Source organism: Syngnathus floridae, chromosome 17 (assembly GCF_059516105.1).
Source record: "Syngnathus floridae isolate MCC-2025c chromosome 17, RoL_Sflo_1.0, whole genome shotgun sequence".
Classification (NCBI taxonomy): Eukaryota; Metazoa; Chordata; class Actinopteri; order Syngnathiformes; family Syngnathidae; genus Syngnathus; species Syngnathus floridae.
In genome coordinates, this window is record NC_142429.1 from 5,757,605 (window position 1) to 5,781,362 (window position 23,758).

Here is a 23,758-nt window from a genome sequence, read left to right on the forward strand (position 1 = left end):
AAAACGAATTTCTAGATGCCCCTTATTGTTTTTAAAGTAAATCCACAAAAACTATGTCTTTCAGCCATCAAAGCGACCGTGCTATAACATCCAAGAGATTGAGGTAAGACTTCATGCATGCAAATTGAACACAAGTTAGATGCAATTGGTTTTTCCAGCTGTTCAAGGACCCCAACGAGGATTTTGATTCAATTTACACGGCAGCTGACTCGGCGGCATGTGGTATTAATCTGCTCAATACTTGCATCAAGAGAAGCCTCGCACAAGAGGCTCTCCTAATTTGACAAAATACAAACAGAAAAAAGTGTATTTTTACATCTGGTGACAATACTGCATTTTTGGCAGACATCTTTCATGTACACTGAGCTAACTTCAGCAAAGTGTTATTGGACAATCAAGAGGAGGACAAAAGAGCTTGTGAATGCATTGCAATGGCATGTCCAGAGTGATGACTTTTAATGTCGGAGCAAAGACTGGATAGTATGTGCTGGAGGAGAACTAAACAGTCGAATAAATGGTATTTTTGTACAGTACATTCATTCTCAACGGAAGACAGAGCAGAGATCTTCCGTCATTGCTACGAGATGCCAAGGTGCTGCTGCTTTATGGTGAAAGGCTGCGTCGTGCATGATGACAGACGCGATGGGGAGAGTGACTGTCGCTTCCGTGTTGAGTGACAGGATACTCGGCACGGAACCCTGTTCCTTCTTTCCATTTTCAAACAGCAATCACAAAATGAATGATTGGCTGACTGTTTTTTTTTTTTTTTTTTTAAATGTGATATTTTTGTAGTAATTAAAATTATCACCACCTTCCTAAAATAAGGGCTGAAGTTACGTTAAACAACCTCTGAAATTCCCAGAAAATTATTAATAAATATATTTACAGCAATTTAGAATTTGTTTGAGTTTTTGTGTTCTGCGAACAATGAATGGGGAAAAAAACTTCAGTCGTTACTTTAGAAAAGTGGTAATATACAGCTCTGGAAGAAAAATGCCAGTCAGCACAAATTTGAATTTCACATTTTTCCTACAAATAAATGCTCAACGCAATGATCTTCATATTTGGGAGTTACGAAATGAGACGAAAATGTCCCTAAAAGGATGATTTGGCAGCGGTTTCTTCATTATTTCCAGAGTTGAAAACAGGCCGGATTTCATTTTTGTACTGACAACTGAATCTGGAACAAACGCAGAACAGTTTTAGATGAACTCCAGGCCTTCGTATTTGACGTCCCCGATCTTAGTCTCAGGGAGGAGAATGCGTCCGTCCAGCGTGAACGCCATGATATACGTGGCGATCTTGCCTGCGTCTTCCTCCGACTTGAGAGCCAGGATGATCTGGTCGTCCGTGTTGGGCACAAACTTGAACGAGGAGAAGCCGTGCGTGATGTCCAGCGGGCCCGCCCGGCTCACCGTCACGTCGGTGAAGTCCGGCGAGCAGCTCAGCACCAGGTTGGTGCCACGCCGCTCGTCCGCAGTTTCCTCGTAGCGCTCGGTGCTTGCGCGGCGCGGCAGGAAGAACCAGCGCTGTAGCGTGTCGCTCCACGCTGCCGACTCGTGAATGAGGTAACCTGCGGAGGAGTGTTGATCATGAATATTATTTCCCAATTATTGTTTTTAAAAATGTATATCGTATTATAATGATAATAAAATGACAATTTTTTCCCCTTCCTTTTGCAATTTCTGACCTGGAGGTTGGATTCCTGCGGCCGCCTTGAGCGATTTGTACACGGGGACCCAGTTCTTGTGCTCGACGTCCCCGCGGAAGCCGACTACCTTGACCCACTCTGGATTGTCGTTGACGAACTCGCCCGAAGTTGTGGTCCATTCCTTGCCCAGGCCTCCCACGTACAGGTGCTCGTCCCTCACCGCCAGCCACTCGGCTTTGAAACCTACCGGAGAGAATGGACGTTAACATTCTGCAAAAAAAAAGTATAAGTGTAATCAATAAATCCAGAATTTCAATCTTGCTGATGTGTTATTTTATGAAGATTTTTTTCTTTTTTAATAAGGTTTTGATTAAATAGTTATTGGAATAATATGGTGCCAGATGTCAGAAGAAATATCAAATATGGGCCTTATTAAAAATGAATGACAATAAAAGCCAACATGGGGGGAAGCGTGGTAGGTTGGCAGTATCGCCTCGTGGAAAAATCGGAAACAATGGCGACCGATAGCGAGAGACAACCACTCGCACTGACGTTCAATTCACAGCTGCTAAAATACAACCTTTGGCCACGCTGCCATCGCCATCCGTCAAGATAACCCAGGGCACGGCCTTGGCGCCGTCGATGTGGTAGACCACGCCCGTCCTGTCATCCACGCTGTACAGCTTCCCGTTGAACGCCACCAGCTCCGACAACTCCATGCCCCGCCCCTTCTCGGCCAGGTGGCTCTGCAGCAGCGTTTTTTCTGCGTCCCACTCCACCGACACGCTGTCGCCGCTCTGCGACACCAGCAGGTGCCCACGCCGCATGTAGCTGAACCACGTCAGCGCATTCTCCTCACGAGAGTTCGTGTCCAGGTCGGCGATGACGGCGATGCGGTAGCGCGTGCCATGCGGCGTGCGCTCGGCCGGGCTCAGCGGGTAGGTATCGTTGTAGCCACTGGCCCCCCGTGGCGGGTCCAGGAGCTCCGCCCTGCGGCCGTCGGCGTAGACACGGGGTTGCAGGCCAGCGTTCAAGTGCATGAAGAGCAGCAGCACGGCGACCAGCGAGACGGCCGCCGCCACGATGGGCCGCCATTTGAGGCGGAAGCGGGGGTCGCTGGCATTGGCCATGGTGGCCAGCATGGGCAGACCCCCTACAGAGATGCGCAAGCCGTTCATGGGCTCATTCTGCTCCACTCTGGCGTAGGCTGCGGTTGCAGTCATAGAGGACGGAGGCCGGGAGCGACCTGAAAACAACAAGGTCAAGTAAGTGTCAGCCTGCTATATTGTAACTAAACTTGTTTTAATGTGCCCATTGATTCAAGCGAATATTGGCGCAGGATCAACATTCTTGTCAGAACTTTTGTAACTATATAGGCGAGTCAAAATTAAACAAAACTATTGTTTGAAGCTGAATGTTCAATCAAATTCGAGTTGCTTTGACAGTCCAGTCAGGGTCAACACTGACAGCGTTTACCTACGGAGGCCGCCCAAGGGGCTCAGACGAGAAACATTTTCATGGCGCAATAGTCATCGTAATCCGAACCGAGATTCCCCAAAGCTGACACGTGGGTTGAAGCAATATTCAGTTGCTGACCTGGCTAATAAAGCATCTACTCACACTCTGGATCATTTGTTTTAACAAAAAAAGGACACACCCTTGGATTATGGTGCCACGCTTACATCAGCATTTAAGACACGTTAAACAGGAAGAACAAGCTCAACTTGCAAGTGACTTACTTCAATTGAATTATTATTAGAACTTTGGCAAAGCAAAAGCAAGTCCCACCTTAATTTGAGACATACTTCCTCTGTATCGACTTCTCTTGACACTGAGTGTTGCAACCTCTACCCGTGGCAGTCAAAGAGGCTTTGACGGCAAGGGGGGCCCCTCGGCCTAATGGCGGTCCATAAGGACCCCTGTGAAAAGCGCCTCTGTGCTGCTACAAAGGGGCTTACCTGTCCGTCTCCTCCGAGCAGACCGTCGTTCAGCCTGCATTGGCTTCTCCTGCTAGTGCCATGCTGTTGAACTTTAACTACACTTAAAGGATCATGTCCCAGTCCAAAGGTGCGAGGGGGAGTGAGGGCAAACTTTGCACACTACTTACGCATCATGAAAACCTTTATTATTAACCTGCTTGTGAATGGGCAACCAGAACAGTCAATATGTTGAGGTACATGAGTAAATTGTCAAGAACACTTCAAGGGAATAAAACTTTTGCCTCGTCTATTATATTAAATATATGTTTGTGATGGAGGTACTTGGCTACGAAGTGTGGATTTACTTTTTTTTTTTAATGGGTTCGACCTTTTTCTTTATTCCAACATAATACAAAGCGAGTTCAGGTAGTCGTCAAACATTTAACAGCCGCTCGCATCAACTGGGAGCATCCGGGTAGTTAGCTACATTGCTAATTCCCCCCCGAACCGACACACCGAGAGCAAACGAGGCTAATAAAGATGTCGTTTGGCACTCACCTCGCACTCGCACCGTCAGGTCGCCGTCCACCTACACTCGGAGCTCTGGGGTCATCGTTTTCGACGTTTGTTTATTTTAGTTTTCTTTACACCTCCGACCGATACACACAACCTCAGATTTTCACAACTTCCTGGTCAAGGCTGATGACGTCATCTAGCGTTGCCTTGACATAGGACGAATACGCTGCCTTCAGGCGCACTCGGAAATAGATTTGCTTTTCAGAAACAACACGCCCCCTCCAAAATCACAACTGTCCATTTTGAAACGTAAAGTGTTTCCAGTTTTTATTTATTTATCTCAAATTTAAAAACAACTATATTTTAGAGTTTATATTTTCCACAAGATTTCACCTTGCAGATTTGCAGTCCTCCACCACCAGTTCAATATTTGCCCAAGGAGCACACATCTACACTGAATCCTGTTAGATGAGGTTATAAATGAGAGTCCAAAAGGTTAGGAACAAACTTTGTTTTATTTTATTATTTGGCAAAGAGAATACTGCGTAAGGCACTTGAGTTTGCGTTTTCTCCAATGCAAAACCTGTCGTAAAGAAGCAAAAAAGATGGTCATGTGATAAGTAATGTGCTACTCATGTGATTGTCCTGTGCCTGACAAGATGAACTGCTGCCATTTAATGGTGACCTACGTGTAGAAAAAAAAACAAAAGTACATGAACACAAGTGACAAATCAATGTGTGGGTGATAATGATCCAATTTCACTCTAGTGCGTGAAAATGATTGTCTCTTTCAAATAAATAATTCATAATTCTACGTTAGCAACATATAGTGACAGGCCTAAACAATTGATGGGAAGTCACTCTGCCGCATTATGTCACCTCGCCTGAATGTGTTTAAAGTGAAAACAATTTTAAGTGTACGTGACAATGCACACATGAGGAAGCGCTTTTCTTTAAAAAGAAAGTCATAGTGAAGGGGGAAGTAGAAAGACATGAAGGTTCATTGCAGGCAGACTCATTTCTGCATATTACTCTCCTCATGTACTAATACCTTAAAAAAAAAAAAAAAAAAAGACTTCGGGAAAATGTAACCAAGGTTTGGAAACTCTGATTTAAAGCTCCCCCTCCCACTCCCAAAAAAACCCACTCTCAATCAAAGCTTTTACATTGAAACAATATTAAAATATTGATAGATTGAATCATACACAGTGCACAAAAGCCATTCTTAAGTGATTATTAAATTAAATGAAACCATGACAGTAGTTTTTTTTTTTAATGGAGACATTCTTGTGATATTTTCCTAACCTCTCCTGTGCTGCTGCAACACATTTGGGCTTCAAGTGGTTTTGGTACAAAGACAAGAAAGCAGCGAGGCTCTCCTTTTCCCTCCCAGAGAAGCAAGTCATTAAAAAACAATCATTTGACACAATAATGAACATGTGCATGTCCTACTGAGAGAAAAGAGGAGGGCAGGGACGTGTCTTACGTGGGAATTTGGCAAAGATAAACGCCCTCCAACATTTCGGTCAGTCTTTCAGTAAGGCGGTGGTTGGTACTCTCCAGGAGCCTCCTGGGTTTGGGAGAACGGGGACTGCTGGTAGCCGGAGGGCGCGCCACTGCTGGTGGCATAAGGGGCTGGGGGGTACGATGGGTCCACGGCGGGGTCCGTGTACTGCTGGTTCAAGTCGCTCAAGCCTTGGCGATACCTCTCGTAGGCGAAGTAGGACAGCAGAGCCTACAGAGACAAAGTAGAGTTGCTTCTTACGGTCGGGCTTGTATCATAACGTCAGCCGACCAACACGAGGCTCACCCAGGAGAGAAAGGAGAAGAAAGAGAAGGTCACTATTGCGCGAGCAGCATCAGCCGGCACGGCAAGGCTGGTGGTCCACGACCACTGGTTGGCCAGGACGCAGAAGCAGATGAACCACAGGAACGTCCAAGCCGCTGCAACATCACAATAGATTTAAATATAGATTTTTTTTCTTCCCCTACAATATTGTGCTTCATAAAACAAATTAACTTCAAACTAGCACTATTTTGTATTAACATTGCAATTCTACCATTTGGCTTTGACATGATAAGTGTTTCTGCTGCCACATTTTTTTCGCTCTGGAATTTTGGCTGAGGAACTCAACAGCGGGGGTGGTTATTGTTAATTAGCACTACTGTTTCGCAACAGAACAAAGCGGTGATAAACTAAAGACTTTTTTAGTTGTTTGATTTCACAATGTGTTGACGCAACTATTTTCACATTCAGTCAGTTCTTCAGTAACTGAACATATATAAGACATCCTCTCACCTGAGAAGACCAAATCACTGATGATGATGTACTTCCTCTCCTTGGCGTTACTGATCTGCGGGAAGTAGGCGTCCAGGACAAGGAAGGCCATGCACGCTAAAAAGGCCAGCACGCCGATGCCCACACCGTAGCTGCACGCGCTGTCCCTCTGGTTGAAGATGCACTTGGGCTCCGGCTCCGTGGAGGAGTTGACATAACCCTCCGCCGTGATGGTAGCGAACACCACTATGGCAAAGGCCTAGCGGAGAAAGTGAATTGTGATATAAAGAGTAAAGTCAAAATACAATGTTACGAAAATATTAAGAAAAGTTGTACTGTCATGATAATTAAGTTACCATATTACAACAATTTAAGTCAGAATGGTACAAGAAAATAATTAACACCTTCCATGCAGAAAGGAAATACACTTTACATTTAATTCTATAACTACTTTTAGGCGTAGTTTAAAGAAGTTTATATGTTCTAAGAATAATTTCTTAATATTAATCGAACAAAGTTATATTGTTATGCTAGTGATACACTGGTAACATGGGGGGGGAGAATACGAAATAACTTCGGAATACTCAATAATAATAATAATAATAATCAAAGAGAAAGAAATATGTTGAGTCAAACCACGCCACCACCACTGAATGTAACAGTATAATGTTGTTAATAGGAACGAAAACACCTATATTAACATTTTGAGCCCCACTTCCGGGATTGTGAGCGAGCATTGAAAAGCATTTCAGATGCTACATGCTATCAAAAACAAACAAAAAGTCACTGACGCAATGACGTAACACAGCACAAGATATGCTAACTACAGCTTTAGCAAACCTCTTCCTCTGACTAATAGTTGGTGTTTTAATTTTGACCTACAACAAACCCATCAGCGTGTCTAACTTATTGCAATTAGTCAAAAAGTTTGCGATCGGCTGTAGCAGCTGTCGTCAGCTAACCAAGCTAACCAACGAACGTTTCCGTTCCCTCACTCACCCAACTCAGGAATCGCAGAATCGTTTGAGGCTTTTTTATAAAACCCTCGAAGTCGAACGTGCCACCGGCCAGCGGGGCTCCATAAACGTTGCTTTGCATATCTTTTGTCTTTTTTAAATTTCTAACAAGAACGACAAAAAAGTTGGAAAAGTAAGCCGGAAAAACTTTCTGTTTGGGACGTTAAACTGCTTCCTGAAAACTTTAGTAAACCCGCACCTTTCTTTGAGACGTTCAAAGACCCTCGGAAACACGACAAGCTTCATACGGAGAGCTTATTGATGACGTTTATCCCCTTGTCCAATCAAATCGCTGAGCGCCAAGTTCTTCTCAGACGTCAACAACATGGCGGAAAGGGACAATGAAGTTACGTTTAAGAAGGTAACAGTTGTCTTATTATTTTGCTCGTTGCATGTTCAGCATGATTTTTTAAACTTGTTAATAAGTGGCAATACTATAAACTGATGTCACCCCGTCTCATGGAGTGGAAAAACAAACACGTTTTTTTTTACTGCACCGCTTATCATTTTGACGATAAAAGTGATGTCTAAACGTGACGTGAGTGTATATGTGCCAACGCCGAATGAACCGGATGTACATAATATTAATATATGAAACGAGTTTCTTGCATTATGACATAATTGTCGATGCAGTACACCGAGAGAGTAGTAATTTCTTATTTTCGTACGGAGTCTGGTAGTTAATGACGTATTCGTCCACAAGAGGGGGCTATAGATACTGTAGATAGGTTTGTGAAACATTACTGCACAGTAAGTGAGATAAACGGCATTTTTACATATTACTTTACCCCAATTTTTCCTGCTTCACCCACAGGAGACGGTGGCCAAACTTCTGTCCAGCTTCTTCAAGGAAGACAAAACTAGATGTAAGTAAATTATTAGTGCTGGCTGTTTTTTTTAAAAAGTGCTTTTAATTCCTTAGCTCAATTTTTCAGCTTTTTTCTTTATACTTATATTGCAGTAAGCCAAGAGGCCATACTGCTTATGGCGGAGATGCTGAAAATATTTGTCGAAGGTAAATGTTGCCATTACACAAATAATACTACTTAAGAATAGACGATGACATATTCATGTTATTGCGGTTGTCAGAGGCAGCTGTGCGTTCTCAGAAACAAGCCGAATGTGACGACTGTGACCGAGTGGACATCGAGCACTTTGAGAAGATCCTGCCTCAGCTGGTGTGTAGCCTCAAGCATTTTACACTAACTGGCATACACTTTCCCTTTTTTTTTTTTCCTTTTCAGCTGCTGGATTTCTAGCTGCCACAAGATGGTGCCAGAGTGTTTCATGACTACCACCCCTCCCCCAACCAACTGTAATTTTGGCCCCCCCCTTTCAAAAGTGCAATTAAATATCTCCTTGCTAGCTTGTTTTTATTTTGAGCAATGTGCGTGATGCAGGGAAAAAAAACACAAGGCACAGCGCCCCACCACCTGTGCTCCCCCGCGCAACAACAGGTGCTCCCAGCATGCTCGGCGGGCGCCCCGCATCAAAGCCTCCCGCAGCAGTTGGAAGCAATTAGAGTAATAAGGGGAGCAGCCAGTCTCTTAGATGATGACAAGTGCCAGGAACCAGAAAAAAGAAAAAGAAGTACCCCCTCCGGCCACTTTGAAGTTCCCTTTTGCTGTCCTGCGATGTTTAGTTAGAGGTGGAGGGAAGGCCAAAGGGGAGCTCTGGCGCTGGGGGAAAGTTGAACGAGCGAGTGCGCTTTGGCCAAACGTGACCAGAGAGGACCACACGCATAGACTTTCTGTTTAAAGGGGAACATAACAAAACACGGTGGAACACGCTCCAAAGATGTGCGGGGTGTCATTGTGAAGGTAAATAAACACTAAACAAAAAAGATTGACGCTGTTCCTTCTTTCATCCAAGTGGAAATTCTCCTAATGATTTTTTTCCTTCATTGTGAGTCAGCGAAACACCTCACGCTATTTATTCGTGTGACTCACGAGCTTGGGAGTCCATCTGGAAGAGAGTCGGAGGGAAAGGGGGGGCAAAAGGTGGAATTCCACTCGCATACATTCACAATCTCCCTGCACACACGGCCAATTTTTCCGTCACTAATTTGTCGGGTTAATAACGGCTGACGCTCTCAGTGAGCCGGCGAGACTCGCGATGCGCCAAAGTGTCACTTAGGGCGCGGGCCAACCCGCTGCGAAAGCAATTTGAGTCAGTGAGAGGGGGAGCGGGGTGGGGCGCCTAGTCACGACTTCGAACTTTTCTTGATGGCGACATTAAATGCAAGGGAGTGTCCACAGCGCGGGCCAGATTTGACGCTTTCTTGGAGAGAGGGAGATTTGACGAGAGATGACGTGTCCCCGGGATTCTCTTCTGGCGGACCGCACTGCTTTTGCATAGATACGACACCATCGGGATGTCATCCTTGACTCACGGCTCTGTGATTGACATGCGATAAAAGGCATTCATTATGGTATGGAAAATGTCAGTTTTAATGGTGTGTGTGTATACAAATAATTGTCTGAGGTGCCTAATGAATATTCCTACCCAAGTGATGAAAAAAAATGTCTGTTTTTAAGTATATGGTGGTCGGGGGGCGACTGTCTTAACCGCAAGCTCATCGTGCTGACTTTGTTGATTACATGAAGACAGTTGGGGTATTGAAAAAAAAATATATAGTTTTTTCTACACCAACTAAACCAACAATATGCAGACATAGTGTGTCTATTCACTGTTTCAATGCAATTTCGGCCCTAACATACCACAAGATGGCGCCAATGCCTTGCGTAGTAAAAAAGTAGTACCTTTGTGCCCTCTAGTGCTATCCAGATGCTAGGGAAGGATATTAAAATTAGGGGAGAGCAGATTGTAAACTTTAGGATCATTTTGTGGCACCTGGCAAAAGCTTGAATATTCCTGAAACTGATTTCAAAACAGTTCCTTTTAAAGTATCTAAATGGCTCGCTAAATGGCTCGCATCTATGTCTCATAGTCAAGAGATAATATTTTCTTGACACCAATTGCTACTCAGGGCTTTGGCCCCACACGTCCATCACTTCAACTGCTTGTGTGTGTGCGTGCTGCGGGGTGCTGCGATGCATTAGCGCCAGGCAGACGACTGAGACCCCCCCCCCCACACACCACCACAGGGCGCATTCCACAACAGTCGCCTGCCCGACAGCTCGCGTGCGTGGAGAGAATGCACATCCGGGCGCCTTCACATGTACACCAGGGACGCCACCCGGAGGCCTCCGGGGCCCCCTCGGAGGGGTCTTGAGCTCGCTGAACAGAACATACCTGGCAGTTCCATCAATGCTAACTGCTTGTGGCGCTTGGCTGTTAGTCGGAGGCTGGAGATGGTGCGGCGCTGTGCTCGCCGTGGGGGGGCGGAAAAGGATTCTTCCGGAACCGGTGAGGCGGATGATCGAGTCAGGGCCCCTCGACATGCCGCTGGAATAGAGGACAGGGATGCACAATTAGGCCTCGGGGTTGGTTTATTTCTGGAGCCGTCGCCGCTATTCGCCCACCCTTCCTCGGAGTGGTGGCACAATAACACAGTAATCTCCTTACGTAACCGGACAAACTCCCCAAAATAAAGTGCTAAAAATATCAAAGGAGTGGTGGTGACGTCAAAAGGCTTCAAACTTTGGGCCAGAGGGGTCAGCGGTGCACTATTTTTAGGCCACCGGTCACAAGTGGCAGTCTAAATAAAAACGAGGAACCCGAGGCGTGAACCTGAGAGTCACGATGAAAGAGAGCACCTTTGACGAGGTTTGGAAAAGAGCCAGGAATGACCATTAGCCGGCTGCAGGTGGCACGGCGTGAAGTCCACCTGGATCAGGAACGTGTGAAGCCCTCACAGGCAACAACGGGCCTAATCTAAGAAAGAATCAAAGGAAACAAAGGTGATTACTTTTCAGTACAAATTGAGATTATCGGGCGCTGTCACAAATTGGAGTGTCAAGTGTTGAGAGTCGCAAAGGTAAACAAAGTCGTGTGGAGTTCTTTCTTGGCAACGTGTTGACTGTCTGTCCTCACAGCGGTGGCAGGGGGTCGTCGCCGGAACTCTAAATTAGCCCCGGTGTGTCAACAGGACAGCTTTCAAGCGGGAGAGGTCAGGATGTGAGGGTTCAGAGGTCAGGATGCAGTCCTGGTCCTTGTCTTTTAACTGCTTCCTGTCGGCCGTCTTGTGCTAATCATTCACGCAGGCAGACCTTTTTTTTTTCTCCGTTTGCTTTTCCGTTTTGGTGGAACTCTAAATTTGACTATTTTGCTGAGTCATGTTGAAATATGTCAGGCGGGTAGCGACTGCTGAATTGACAATGGCGGCGAGTTTTGTGCTCTTGTCCACACTTTGAAGGTGCACCTGTTTCTCCATATGTGTCACCCTGGCTAAGACAAAGTGTCGCTGGACGTAAGGTGACACCATCGGGGTCAGTGCATGCTGTTTCTTTGAGGGGTGGGAAAAGTAGACAATTTCTGCAAAAACACATTTTAAAATATAAAATTCTGATTAGACAGATTATGAACGTGGATTTTAAAGCAAAACAAAAAAATATTAGGTAGAAACACCTGAACTCGTGACAAACTGCCTCACTTGGGGCTGCTGTTTTGGTTAGCAACAAAATAACATTCATTCATAGGTATTCTTTTGTGACGATGGGTGACGCAACCCGACTCGACGGGTCAATCTCTTCACCTGTGACTCCACCAAAGCTCACACAGGAACGGACTTTTATCCTTTATGACTCCTCTCCCTCTTTTTCCTTTGGCCTTCTCATCTAAAGATTTTAGCCTCATGGGATGTCTGGGAATTCGTTTCTGTCCGTCGAAAAAAAAAAAAAACACAGATGTGAAGGGTGCGGCTGCAGCTCATCCCAAAGGTGTTTTGATGAGATCAAGTTCTTTAATACTGGCAGCCTTCTCAACACTCTTCTCAAACATGACGTTCATTCATAACCTCATTCTATTTTTTGTTTCAGGAATTTGTTTGACTTATTCAAGATGGCAATAGACAGAGCTGGCCCTCGATGACATCACTAGTTTGCTGCCCTCTGATTGGTCGATGGGAGCAATACTTGTTACAGCAAACTTCAACCAGCAAAACTGCTAGCTGGTTAATAATCAGCACGTCTGAGTACAATCTTCTTTAAAAAAAAAAAAAAAATTGTCATGTTTAGGCAGGGCACTGGAACAGGAACCTCCTCCCTGAGCCACGGCGTCATAAGTCAGGAGTGCGCAGAAACAGGATGTCAAGTGTTCCAGATCAAGCGTATTGTCCACATCTGGCTGAACCTTCCCAAATAAAACGCGCGGCAAGCTTTCGTTTGATAGTTCCGATGACAAAACGTGGCAAACGAGGAAACCACAAACAATCACAAGAAGAATGTTTTTACTGATGCGAGTTGAACGCTGCCAAGTTCGTTATTAACATAGCGTGCTGCCATCCCGGCTGCCCCCCCTGCTTTTAAGTGGAAACACATCTTCTCCAATTAGTTCTCCTTCTCAACTCATTGTTTGGTGGCCGCAAAATTCCACAATCTACCATTTGATCCCATCACTTTTTTTTTTTTTTTTCAAAATAGGCAAGCTGAGAGGTTATTTTTACCATGGTGGTGATTGATTAGGTATGGAAGAGGAAAAAAGACACAACACATACAAAAAGATTTGAAAAGTAACACTCTCTACTATATGCTTATATTTTCTAATTCTCATTCTAATAGATAATTCTACTTCAAAATAAAATAAAACACAGCAAACAAAGAAGACTTTCACACCTACTATAACAAAAAGATAAAGAGAAGGTAAAGAATATGTGCGCTAAGAAATCAGTTTCTTCGGGCTGAAAATTTACATTACCATTCTCAAATTCAAACTTTAAAATCCCCCAGATATTCTACAGTCATAAAAAAACGACATGACGCAGTGACTCAAAAGGTCACGTCGAAGGCAAAGGGCCTCTTCTTGAACGGACGGTGCACTTTGCTTGCAAAGGTTATGAAAGCTCACATTTGCTGAGAGCAGCCGCCTTTTCCGGCAGCTTAAACAAACGCGGCCACAATATGAAAAAGGAAGATCAGATGATCCACACCCATGTCAAAACAAAGCCATCGGTAGCCATCGAGTCCTTTTCCCGCTTGCGCATCTCCAGCTGAACAAACCGCTGGAGTATCTTATATCGCCGCAGTCGGGATTTTGGAGCGCTTCGTAGCACTGGGGCGTTCGAAGTCAGACTTCCTTTTGTTATTCCAAATTTGAAGTCTTGGGAAAGGGATGGAGACCTCGGCAAAGCGGCCGATCATTGACACCATGTCGCGGCGTACAGGACGACTGCAGTCTTGTCGTTCTTTGAAATCACTCCAGGGCACTGGCGGAGTTAGGATGTTTTTCCTTTGGGGGGGTGGCCAAGGGGTCAAAACAAAAACGTTTTTTTTTTTTTAACCAACCCGAATAATTCATCAGAAGATGCTGATATACATTTGAAGTTAAGATCAAATTTTGTTCAGTTTGGTGGAATTTCATATCATTGATCCAGCGGCCAACATGGCCTGGCCCTTTGAAATACCGCGGGCGTCCCCGCAAAGCAGCTGTGTTAAGACGAGCTGTCGCGTCCGCGTAAACACATCGTCCAATCAGCGTTGCCGTCGTATCCCTCCACACGGCATCCCCGCTCGCACGCTGTTTACGCCGATTCTCATCCATGTGTGCAACGAGCGCTCAAAGTCCAACGTGTTTTCTTGCTTACACAGTTCGGGCCCCTCCGGCATGTGCAGAGCGTGCGGCTTCCAGCCGTGACTGCACACGAGCAAATAAATACATGCGTGTACATGCTTGTGATTAACGTACACGCAGTATAAACACGTGGGATGGAGTTCAACAACGGACACTCAACTCCAAAACAGGATGAGGAACATGAGAAGAGAAGGGAAAAAAAAAAAAATCAAAGGATCGAAGCCGTTTTTTTTGGAGGGTTGTCGTGTTAGTCGGCGTGTGAGCGTCTGGGTGTGAGTTGTGGCTTACAGCAGCTCCTTGCGAGCGTTCTTCTTTTGTATTTGCACGTTTGATCGTTTTGTTCAATCCATAGCTGAGTGTGCAACTTTTTTATTTGAAGAAGCGGCCCTTGAAATAGAAAGTCAACACCCCCAATGTCCGCTACGCTTTTTATCCTCAGACGTCAAAGAAAAACCATCTCGTAAAAAATACCTGCGCCTTGACGACGCCTTTAATTGCCATTTAGCATTAAGCTGGCCTGACAATGGAGGCCGGGCTGAGGGGGATATTGTCAGCCTTAATGAGGCCGCTGGGTCGGCACCACCAAAAGGCTCAGGAGCCCTCGCTGTGTCCTTTTCCTCACTCCAAAGAGCGTGCAGTCAAGGAATTCATTCTAGCGTCAAACTGTCACATCATAAAACCTTTAAGAAGTGTACACCTGTTATTCTTCTTCCTCTAAAGAAATATTTTTGATAGAAATGCAGATAAATTAAGAGATAACGTGGTTGCACAAGTGCGCACACCCCTCATAAGAGGGGATGTTGCTGTATCAAAAACGTAATTATTTTAAAATTATTTTAAAACTGTAATTAATAATTAATTATTACTCTGTTATTTTTTTAATTTAAAACCTAATGAAAGTTTTTTTTTTATATATCACACACGATGGCTTGAACTCGCGACCTGTTCCCACTCAAAATTTAGTTTGAACACCCAATCACAGCACTGTTTTTTTTTTTCCGGGGGGGCCTTCCCACCGTAATGAGAACAGGGAGTGGCCACAAATAGACATCGGCGGCACAATGACGTGCAGTACAAAGAAGAAAAAAGAAGTCATGACAACTGTGAGCCTCCTAGTGGGCTTGATGCTTCACATGGAGTCCTCCACCTCCAAAGCCCATCGTACTTACTTTGATTCTTTATTCACTCCCTTGTTCCACCTTGCCTTAACCCCCTGCCACCAACAATCCCTTACATCCAGCTGATGGAAGCTCTTTTGTCTGGCGGCACCCGGGCAACCACATCAAAGAGTAAAGCAAAAAGGCGGGGGGGGGGGACGACAAAAAAAAAAAAAACAGCAAAATAAAGCCGAGAGAAAAGGACGAAAGATGCTCACAACGGCACCCCTGCTGCTGCTGTGTACAGGACAAAATACAACCGGACATTCATCAACATTTACTAAGAGGTGAGCAAAGTGTTGAGTACAGAACTTTTCTTTACGGAGACGCCCTGCTCTGTATTTAGATTGAATCGGTCGCAAAATTATGTCACATTGGCGTTTAAGTGCACGGCGGTTATGTTTAATTGGTGTTAAGATTACGAGGTTCTCCCCGGCGAGGGTCCCTGAGAACCTCTGATTTAGTGAATACACAAAAGATGGTGGTGGGAGGGAAGCTGTTTAATGACAAACAATAAAGCCACATTAGACTTTGTATGAGGCCCATTATGATGCTCTCTTTGTGGCTCATCATCAAAGCCCATTAGGGGGACAGTGAAAGCCTCTCTCACTTCCTCATCGGGGAGCTTGATGGATTGCGGTCATGCTTTTTTTGGACTCTTTGATCTCACTGGACGCCCTTGAAGCTCCGATATGTTAACAAGCGAGATCCATCCTCCACCTACTGGAGTCTTTCATCTCGACGCCCCCCGAAAGCCCCCGCAACCCCGCTCCCTTTCGAACCCTCGTCGAGAGTCTGGCGTCACCGCCGCAAAGTACCAGCTCTTCGGCACCGGCTGTCTTGGAGGAAGCACGGTGATCCTTGTAATTAAGTGCATGGCATCGCCATCATAACAGTTAGGTTAGCCATACAATTGCGTTTGAATCGTTGAGTCGTTGGTGGTGGCGATAAAGATATGGGATTAGAGCTAGCTTGGTCGCCAGACGACTTGACAGCGAACAGTTGGAAGATTCCAGATAAGGCAGGCCAGGCAAAAAATATGAGTGGTAAACGAATGTTCAAGCTAGCATCAGATGCTAACATAGCGCTATTGTTAGAGGTAACATTGAAAGCTTATTTCCTATTGAACAGAGAAAGTTTCTCAACTTATTTCAACGCATTCCACAGCAATTCAGTTCTCCAGCATTCACATTGTCTAGTTGTGATTATTATTGGCAAACCTTTGGCTGGCCTATTGGGTGGAGGCCCCCGGTAGTCCTCCCGCGTCTCTCCGAGTCGTTGCACAATGACACCGCAAAAACAACAACATCCTGAAGTCCACAAGTGGTGGTCAAAGATTGACTCAATCGGAATGTCTCGTGATTAAGACAAAAAACACTTGGCAGCTTTGAACAGAAAGCCACCCGTTGCAAAAACAACATGGAAGTGCCCGAGCCTTGAGGACGGACTGGAAACAGGAGTAAGACGCAAAAGTGGATCCAGTGGGATTTCAGAGAACCGCTGACAAAGAAATACATCTCACTTTGGATGAAACCATTCCAGAGTGTAACCCACCACTTGCCCAAAATTTTGCTGGTCCATCCAAAAAGGAGCAAAGAACTCATCCCACAAAAACATCCCTGGACAGAGTAATATTGCAGCCACATGTGTGAACTTGTTGACTTCAAGAATTTTGTGAGTGAGACCACAAAATAACAGATTAAATGCTCTCGAAGTAGCTAAAACCCGCACTGACACCGGGTTCGACCATCCTTGTGCATCTCCAGCTGTTCACAACACAAACAAATACGGCAACTGAAACACTAGTTCCTAAAAATTCCCCCTTCAAAAAACAAACCTCACGACATCTACAAGTCTTGCTTTACGTATTTGATGCGACAATTTGGTCTGTGTGAAAGATTCCAGTGAGAGGTTTTGTAATCAGGCCCTTAATTGAGCTGGTGCACAAATAAACATGGGGCCCTCCTCCTGGAGTCCAGCTGCTCTGCAGGAGAGGAAGCTTTCCATTTCCGAGGGTCCGAGGTCAGTCGGAGCGAGTGTCGGGACGCTCCGTTTCCTCAGCGCTCCATCATGGTGTCAATGAATGAAAGCAGGAAGTGGAGAATCGGGGCGATCTGTGATTACGTGCCATTTCCTGCACTTAGCGGCCGTCGATTAATAACTGTCAATCTCGAGACTTCAAGGCTTCAGTCTGCACTTTTTGAACGGTGATGAGTGCTCAGGTTAAGGTGCTGTTCCCCTTAAATCCTGTAGGGGGCAGCAGAGCGTGCTGTCGACCGTCAAAACAAATCGAGACTTATCTCGGAACGTTAATGTGGGGTCATGTGGAACTTCAAGTCCAAAAATTGTCAGTCCTTAAGTTCTGTCCGTGTTGGTCGAGCGCATTTCGAATTAGTAATTGACGGTCACAACTAGTCAAGAAACAGGAAGTCCACCTTTTGATTGGATTTGGAATCCAGTGCGAATTCTGCTCCTTAGATCTCGCATGCCTACCAGACCTGAAATTGGCCATCGATTTGTGAGATCTAATCCGGCTTGAAAGGGGTTCTCCCCGTTCCTTGTCCATCTTCAAGAGGTTGAGAAAGACCCGCAGCCACATCTGCAATCGCCTTGCCTTCACCTCCGACTATTACGGCGTCTTCGTAGTGTCCTGCAGCTATCAAGGCCCACATCAAGGCATGCCAAATGTGTGCCCCCCTCCCCATCAAGGGGCTCTCATCAGATAAACAAGATAAACAAGGCCAATTCCTGGCAGGCCTGATCAAAGCACGCAAATGCTAACCCCGGCCGGGTAGGCAAAAAAAATCAAACACAGATGAGGTCACATGGAAGTGGAGAAACGCAATGTCCCTTCATTGAGAGCGAAAGGGGACAGTACAGATGCGAGGGTAGAGATTTGCCTCCGGAAAACGGCAAAACAAAATTCCACAAACAACTTTGCGTGGACAAGTGCACACAAGACTCGCCGACTGATGCTAAATCTCGATAGATGTTGACGCTAACAATCTGCCGCGATATTGGCCACAGATCTTAGCAAGGCGGCGACTGAAATTGAAACATTATCCACACGCTCACACCCTTAACTTGTTTTGGGTGGATTTTCCTGGCAGGTAAATGTGTCATCTCGGCAGAAACCGAATATATATGACGTTGGCTTCTCGCTGATTTTCCAAAGCTGTGAATCACCTCTTTCCCAGACAGACACAAGAAGTCAAAATCTTTCCGTGTGTGCTATTTGCCACTTTTTCGCAGTTTTAAATATCCGTATTAACGATCCATGACCTGACTCTGGTCATCAGATGCAAACCAAGAAAAAAAAAAAAAATGCTTTGCTTTCTATGCAACTATATTTAGCACTCGCTGACAGACCTCCGACTGCTGTAGCTGGCCGGGCGCAACATCTGTAAACAAAGCCAGCAAGATGCAGACCAGAAGGAGACTGTCACTGATCGAGGTTCTTTGAAGAGCTTTGACAGACTCAAGGCTGGATTTACAGTACACTGCCGGTCTCGGTTGGCCAATTCTGATACAGTCGGGTACTTTAGTTCTGATATCAAATGTGGTTAGCATTGCTCGTGACGTTTTATCCAAGCCCATATTTGTCGTCTGATGGTTTTAAGTCTCCTTCATAACATGAGGGCAGCCGGTTGTAAAAACAGAAAAACATTCGGCATTGTTTACTGGATTTCACCGCGGGCCACCCAATAGTCTGATTGACTGATGACTTCAGCCAATATTTTGGGGTCGGACGGGAGGGAAATGTTTTTAGTGTGGGGTGTCGGCGCTGGTGTTGGCGGTAGGTATTGGCCCCGCCCCATCTTCTTAATCCCGCCTAATTAAAGGACCGCAATTCATCCGAGGGAAGGCTTCGACGTATTCAAAGAGACCTGGGTGTCCTCTTTTGTCATGTCCCAAATTGCTGAATTCTGTTATTAATTATACATCTTAACTGCCTTTGAAGAACACCGCATGCCATCTTTCATGTCTGGCTCACATAAAAAAGCCTTCAGAACTTCAATTAATTGGCCCGAGCCGTCCCCGGCATCCAGTTCAATCAGCAGGTTATGCCTTTTTGTGTCATTATTATTGTTATGCCTTGGGATTTATTTATTTATTTTTCTCTCATAGCAAAACAGCCGTGTCTGACGCCAGTGTATCATTGTCATGTCAAAATCCGTCTTGGAAGCAGAGCGGGGCTTGTTATTGAATTTTGGAGAACCGCCCCGGAGCTGTACTTTGAGGAAGAAAAACCACGGAACCACAGATAATTCTTTACAGTCCACTCGTCTCAACCGCCTGTCATCACATTTTCACTTTGTAAAGACACTTGAAAAGGAAACCGAGTCAGGTCTCCTCCGTAGCAAAGGCCGACGCGACATCATGTCACATTCGATGTCCGTGGCGGGAGAATCAAATAAAAGCCGCTTTGCTGTTGTTTGGACCTCAAAGGGCTCATCTGGTCGGATGGGCGCCAAACAGAATAATCACAAAATATAAAAGCAAAGCACCTCTGACATACAGAAGACCAGTTACGACGGCGTTGAGACTTCCCGGGGCGACGGCGGAAGCCGTTTGCTCTTTCAAGCGCCGGCCACAGACAAACAAAAGACATATATATAAAGCTCCTTGTTGAAAAGTGGCAATCGACCTTTTAATTCCAGAGCGAGCCGAAGTGAAGAACTTAATTACAGAATGGGGTCGACCCAGCCCATCTGGAAATTGCTCTTACAGTAAAGCCCTTTGAAGCAAATATATCCTTTATCCGATTTCTTCTTTCGTTCCGGGCCTCGTAAAGCGTCGACTATTGTGGCTCTGAGATTCTTTTACGCAGAGATGCCACAAAGTTGATGAAAAAAAAAAAAGAAATTGATCAGCGTTTGCCTCTTTCAGCTGCAATCTATGCTCCAGCTCACCTGTGACCTCAATGAGAACAGTCGCTATAGAAAATGGATGAGTTGCACAACAATGAGTATTTTACAAGTATTTTTTTTATCAGCACAAGCTGGTAGGAAACAAGTGAATGGGATTCAGGTGAAACAACTTGAAAGGTAACCATGACGCAATGGCCTTGAATGAAAAACAGCCGCTTCTATATAAAGAGCATTTATACAAGAAGAGCGCTCATTCCTTTGTGTTGTACGTGGACGTCTGACACAGCTTAATGATTTCCTCAGCATTAGCTCACGAGTAAAGATGAAGCATTTGTGGTTTGACGCGCCCGCCACGCCGAGCCAACGGCTGTAAACGAACCGTCGTAGTCCTCTGGCATGCGCAGGTGACGTTCCGCCAGGTCTAAGTGAAGGTGTTGGCTAGAGCTGTAAATCAGATCGCTTTCACACGATCAAACGTGAGCCGCCTTTATTCTCCCCCCTCCTTTCCCACGCTTTCATGTTCCTCTCATAAAAAAAAAAAAAAAAAAGCCAAACCCTGTTCAGATGAACTGCCAAAGACGGTCGGGCCTCCAGTGTAGAAAGCACAGCTAGCCTGACAAGCTAAAAAATGCGAGATCACTTTATTGTCTATGGTGGGATGCCTTGGTTGTCAATTTATCACTGGAAATGAACACAAATAAGCTAACGGGCTAACCGTCAAGATGTGTGGCTAAATTCAAGCAATTCAAATTCACTGTTGCTTGAGCAGAAAATTGAACATGTTAATTCTGACACGGATAAATAAAATAATTGGCTAACCATAAAAGGCAGTTATCAACCAGCCCAGAGCTAGACAAATGTTATTTTGGCTGACGTGCAAAGCTTTTGCCGCAAACCGCACACGTCATAAACGAGAAGACGGTGTGGCCAGGATGTATCGAACATGTGCCGCGAGCACTAATAAAGACGAAAAGGAATCCTGGCAAACGACGCGACGACTCATTCGCAGCTTCGCGACGCCCTCAGCGAGGAAGGGCCTTTCTTAGTACCTCTGCCAGGGAGGTTACGCTTTCACTGGCGTTTAATGCAAAAATGACTCAGCCAACCTTTTGTGAAAGGGTGGGCGGGGCTTGATCTAAAGAAGAAAGCAACGCTTTTGGCTGGGGGTCCATGACCGACGGTTCTCTATGACGATGCGGAAAGTAAGGCCTCATTGCTTCCCGCCAGCCTATTCCATAGACCGGCCATGAAAAAAAGACGACTGTTGTCTCATGAACTAAACAGCCATTACTTGCTAGAAATTCCTTCAATCTTGCATTTAACATGTTTGAATCATTCTAAACACTCTGTTGTGTTTTGTAATGAGTGAAGCTAATCCTGTGTATCAACAAAAAAATCTTGAAGTCATTGGTAGCTGATGAATAATTGTGGCCCCCGAGCCTTATTTTGCCCACACCTGTTCTAGTCATGTCCTCATTACACAACTGCAAAAAAAAAAAAAAAAAAATCTAATGGCAAACCAAGACTTGTTGGTACGGTGTTTGTGTGCGTCTTCAGAGTAGATGAGGCCCCTTGCGCCAGTGGCGTCTCTTCCGCTGGAGCTCGTGACTGCGCCTCTTTAACTCGCACTAACAGAGCACCGTTCCACAAAGCCCATCACGCAAGCCACAGATGTCCCGCAGAACAGAGGGGATGCGATGCCGCCACATGTACATGCAAAGGGGTCCCGAATAGAAACTTGCTAGAAATGTAAAAACACAACTGACGACATCACCAATGATCCCAACCCCCCAAGAAACCCAGGTACTAGCCCAATACAAGCAAACTAGGGGGGGCAATGACGTACACCTGGACAACACACGAGTGGCTGGAGGGAGCTGATTGGTTGACACGATGGGCCTGATCAAAAGCTGCGCAGTTATCAAATCCAAAGCGACGTAATATCGCCATCTACAGGGATCTGTTAATTATTACAAATATTATTTCGATCTAATTCAAAATTTGACAGGCTTCAAAGGCAACTTGACTCAATATTTGTCGCAGTATGAATGTGCTGTATCAGCATTCAACGGTACTCCAGCTCGAGGCAATCGGGACTTTTTGGAATCCAACTGCTTGTGGTGCTTTATTAATTTCGTGGTTTACCACCTTATGGTCTTTCAATTGCTCGCATATGCCCCATCTTAGCGTGGCCTCCAAAATAAAGATGTCTGTTCTTATTTATGATCCTCAAAAGCATAAGAAATTTGATTTGGCCAAAAGAATACATTGAAAATATTACAGATGGCTCTCACTACCACACACGGCCATATTACAACCGCAATTATAAACATATCGTTATATTAGCAACGCACTGACAGTCGATCAAAAACGGGGGTCTTTAGACCTGCAGCGTGAATTTGGGGTCACAATGTCAGGTGTGGATCTATTAAGGACCTCTACTTTAGGCCAGTGAGCGTACGTGACAAACCCATTAGGCAGCTTGTTTTCTTAAGTTAGCATTTCAAAAGCGCCTGGTGGTGAGAGGGCAGGATTGTTGTTGGTCCCCCCTTGCCCCCCTGGCGAGAATGTTGACGTTGGACCAAAGTGCAGGGCGGCAGCTGGAGAGTCCTCAGCACCATCCCAGAGGAACACGCAAAGTAAAGGAAGACGTTACGGAGGCACGGCGTTTTATTTTCTCTGTGCCAAATGACAAGTTTGCCTTCTGGGCTAATCCTCTGTTTTGACACTTGGACCTCAAAGTGCAACAAACCGTCGGACGGGCACGTGGCGAGGACAGACAGCATCCCGAATCCAGTGGCGGACTGTCTGGCCCTCGAGTTATTACATCTGCAAATCAAGAAACGTGGGGCCCTTTTTTTGTCTTGTCCACAAAATTACATTTGAGCAGTAAAAATGTTTATATGTTAAATGTTTGGGAATAGCACTTTAGCGACTATTTCGGGGAGTTGAAATAACAACATAAAAAAAGAGCCATGAATCAGTAAAAGTATTGCTTGGAAAGGGAAAATCAAAGCCTGCCTTTCAAGTAGCCATTATAAAGGCTGTCAGGCTGTGTTAGAGGAATGGATTTGAACTAAAGGCAAATATTTTCCGGGGCAAGCTATCCTTTTGTGTTCTTTATTTAACACCCCAAGATGATGCCATTTTGGTTGACGTAGTGCATCTTTGTATGTATGCTAAGTTTAGCCTGGGTCGTTAGTGAGAGTTTTCAAAACCAAATCATTTGTCGGCCAATTATTTAAAAAAATAAAATGAATTTGAAATGATGATGTGTTTCATTATATTTTTGGAGGATTATAGTTTCCAGGTTAAACAATTAATTCACTGTCATGGTCGTTTGTTAGAATTCTTGACTCTATGGAGGGGGGAACCATTTAAATTCAATCTGGACTGCCGGTTCCGTCCCATCCAATCAGAGACAAGAAACAGATGAGCAGCGACATGGTGACACTACGGCTGAGGAAAAACAGACCGGTACTCACTTCAAAGAGGGAGCGCAATGATCCCCCCCCCAAAAAAAATCCAACAGAAGTTCATCACATGAAAGGATGTGGCTTCTTTCAAGTCACCGTCTTGAATCAAAATTTTTGACATGCGAGGTGTCAGCATGCTTTAATTCCAGTAAAGTCTATAAATGAAGACTTTTGCTTCAAATTC

At 45.1% G+C, this 23,758-nt stretch overlaps 3 protein-coding genes and 1 long non-coding RNA gene across 6 annotated transcripts in view; 1 reads left to right on the plus strand and 3 right to left on the minus strand.

The window, feature by feature from the left end:
- Positions 1-432: 432 nt before the first annotated feature.
- Positions 433-4,299, minus strand: cant1a (calcium activated nucleotidase 1a). Of its 2 annotated transcripts, none has more exons than XM_088357804.1 (4): positions 4,129-4,299; positions 2,232-2,897; positions 1,691-1,894; positions 433-1,573 (listed from the first exon to the last, which is right to left on the minus strand). In XM_088357804.1, exons 2-4 carry the CDS (start codon positions 2,872-2,874, stop codon positions 1,203-1,205), a joined length of 1,218 nt encoding a protein of 405 aa, XP_088213930.1. In that variant the 5' UTR covers positions 2,875-2,897; positions 4,129-4,299; the 3' UTR covers positions 433-1,202. The 2 variants fall into 2 exon arrangements, with proteins under 2 accessions (XP_088213930.1, XP_088213928.1); XM_088357802.1 differs by lacking the exon at positions 4,129-4,299 and adding an exon at positions 3,610-4,106.
- Positions 4,300-4,582: 283 nt separating this feature from the next.
- syngr2a (synaptogyrin 2a) lies at positions 4,583-7,605 on the minus strand. Its single transcript, XM_088358891.1, has 4 exons — positions 7,364-7,605; positions 6,386-6,623; positions 5,897-6,030; positions 4,583-5,821 (listed from the first exon to the last, which is right to left on the minus strand). Exons 1-4 carry the CDS (start codon positions 7,460-7,462, stop codon positions 5,621-5,623), a joined length of 672 nt encoding a protein of 223 aa, XP_088215017.1. The 5' UTR covers positions 7,463-7,605; the 3' UTR covers positions 4,583-5,620.
- Positions 7,169-9,225, plus strand: cenpx (centromere protein X). Its single transcript, XM_088358894.1, is given in 6 exon segments — positions 7,169-7,741; positions 8,195-8,246; positions 8,342-8,395; positions 8,470-8,558; positions 8,838-8,858; positions 8,860-9,225. Coding segments are annotated over 6 exon segments (300 nt in total). The 5' UTR covers positions 7,169-7,705; the 3' UTR covers positions 8,908-9,225.
- LOC148383915 (uncharacterized) overlaps positions 8,745-23,758 on the minus strand; it is a 151,146-nt gene continuing 136,132 nt past the window's right edge. Inside the window, exons 10-14 of one of the 2 annotated variants that reach the window (XR_015853574.1) lie at positions 11,936-12,159; positions 11,377-11,817; positions 11,100-11,217; positions 10,636-10,788; positions 8,745-9,776 (exon numbers count right to left, since the gene is read on the minus strand). This is a non-coding gene — a long non-coding RNA (uncharacterized LOC148383915). The remainder of the gene's footprint in view (positions 9,777-10,635; positions 10,789-11,099; positions 11,218-11,376; positions 11,818-11,935; positions 12,160-23,758) is intronic. The other variant, XR_015853575.1, reaches the window with a different exon arrangement.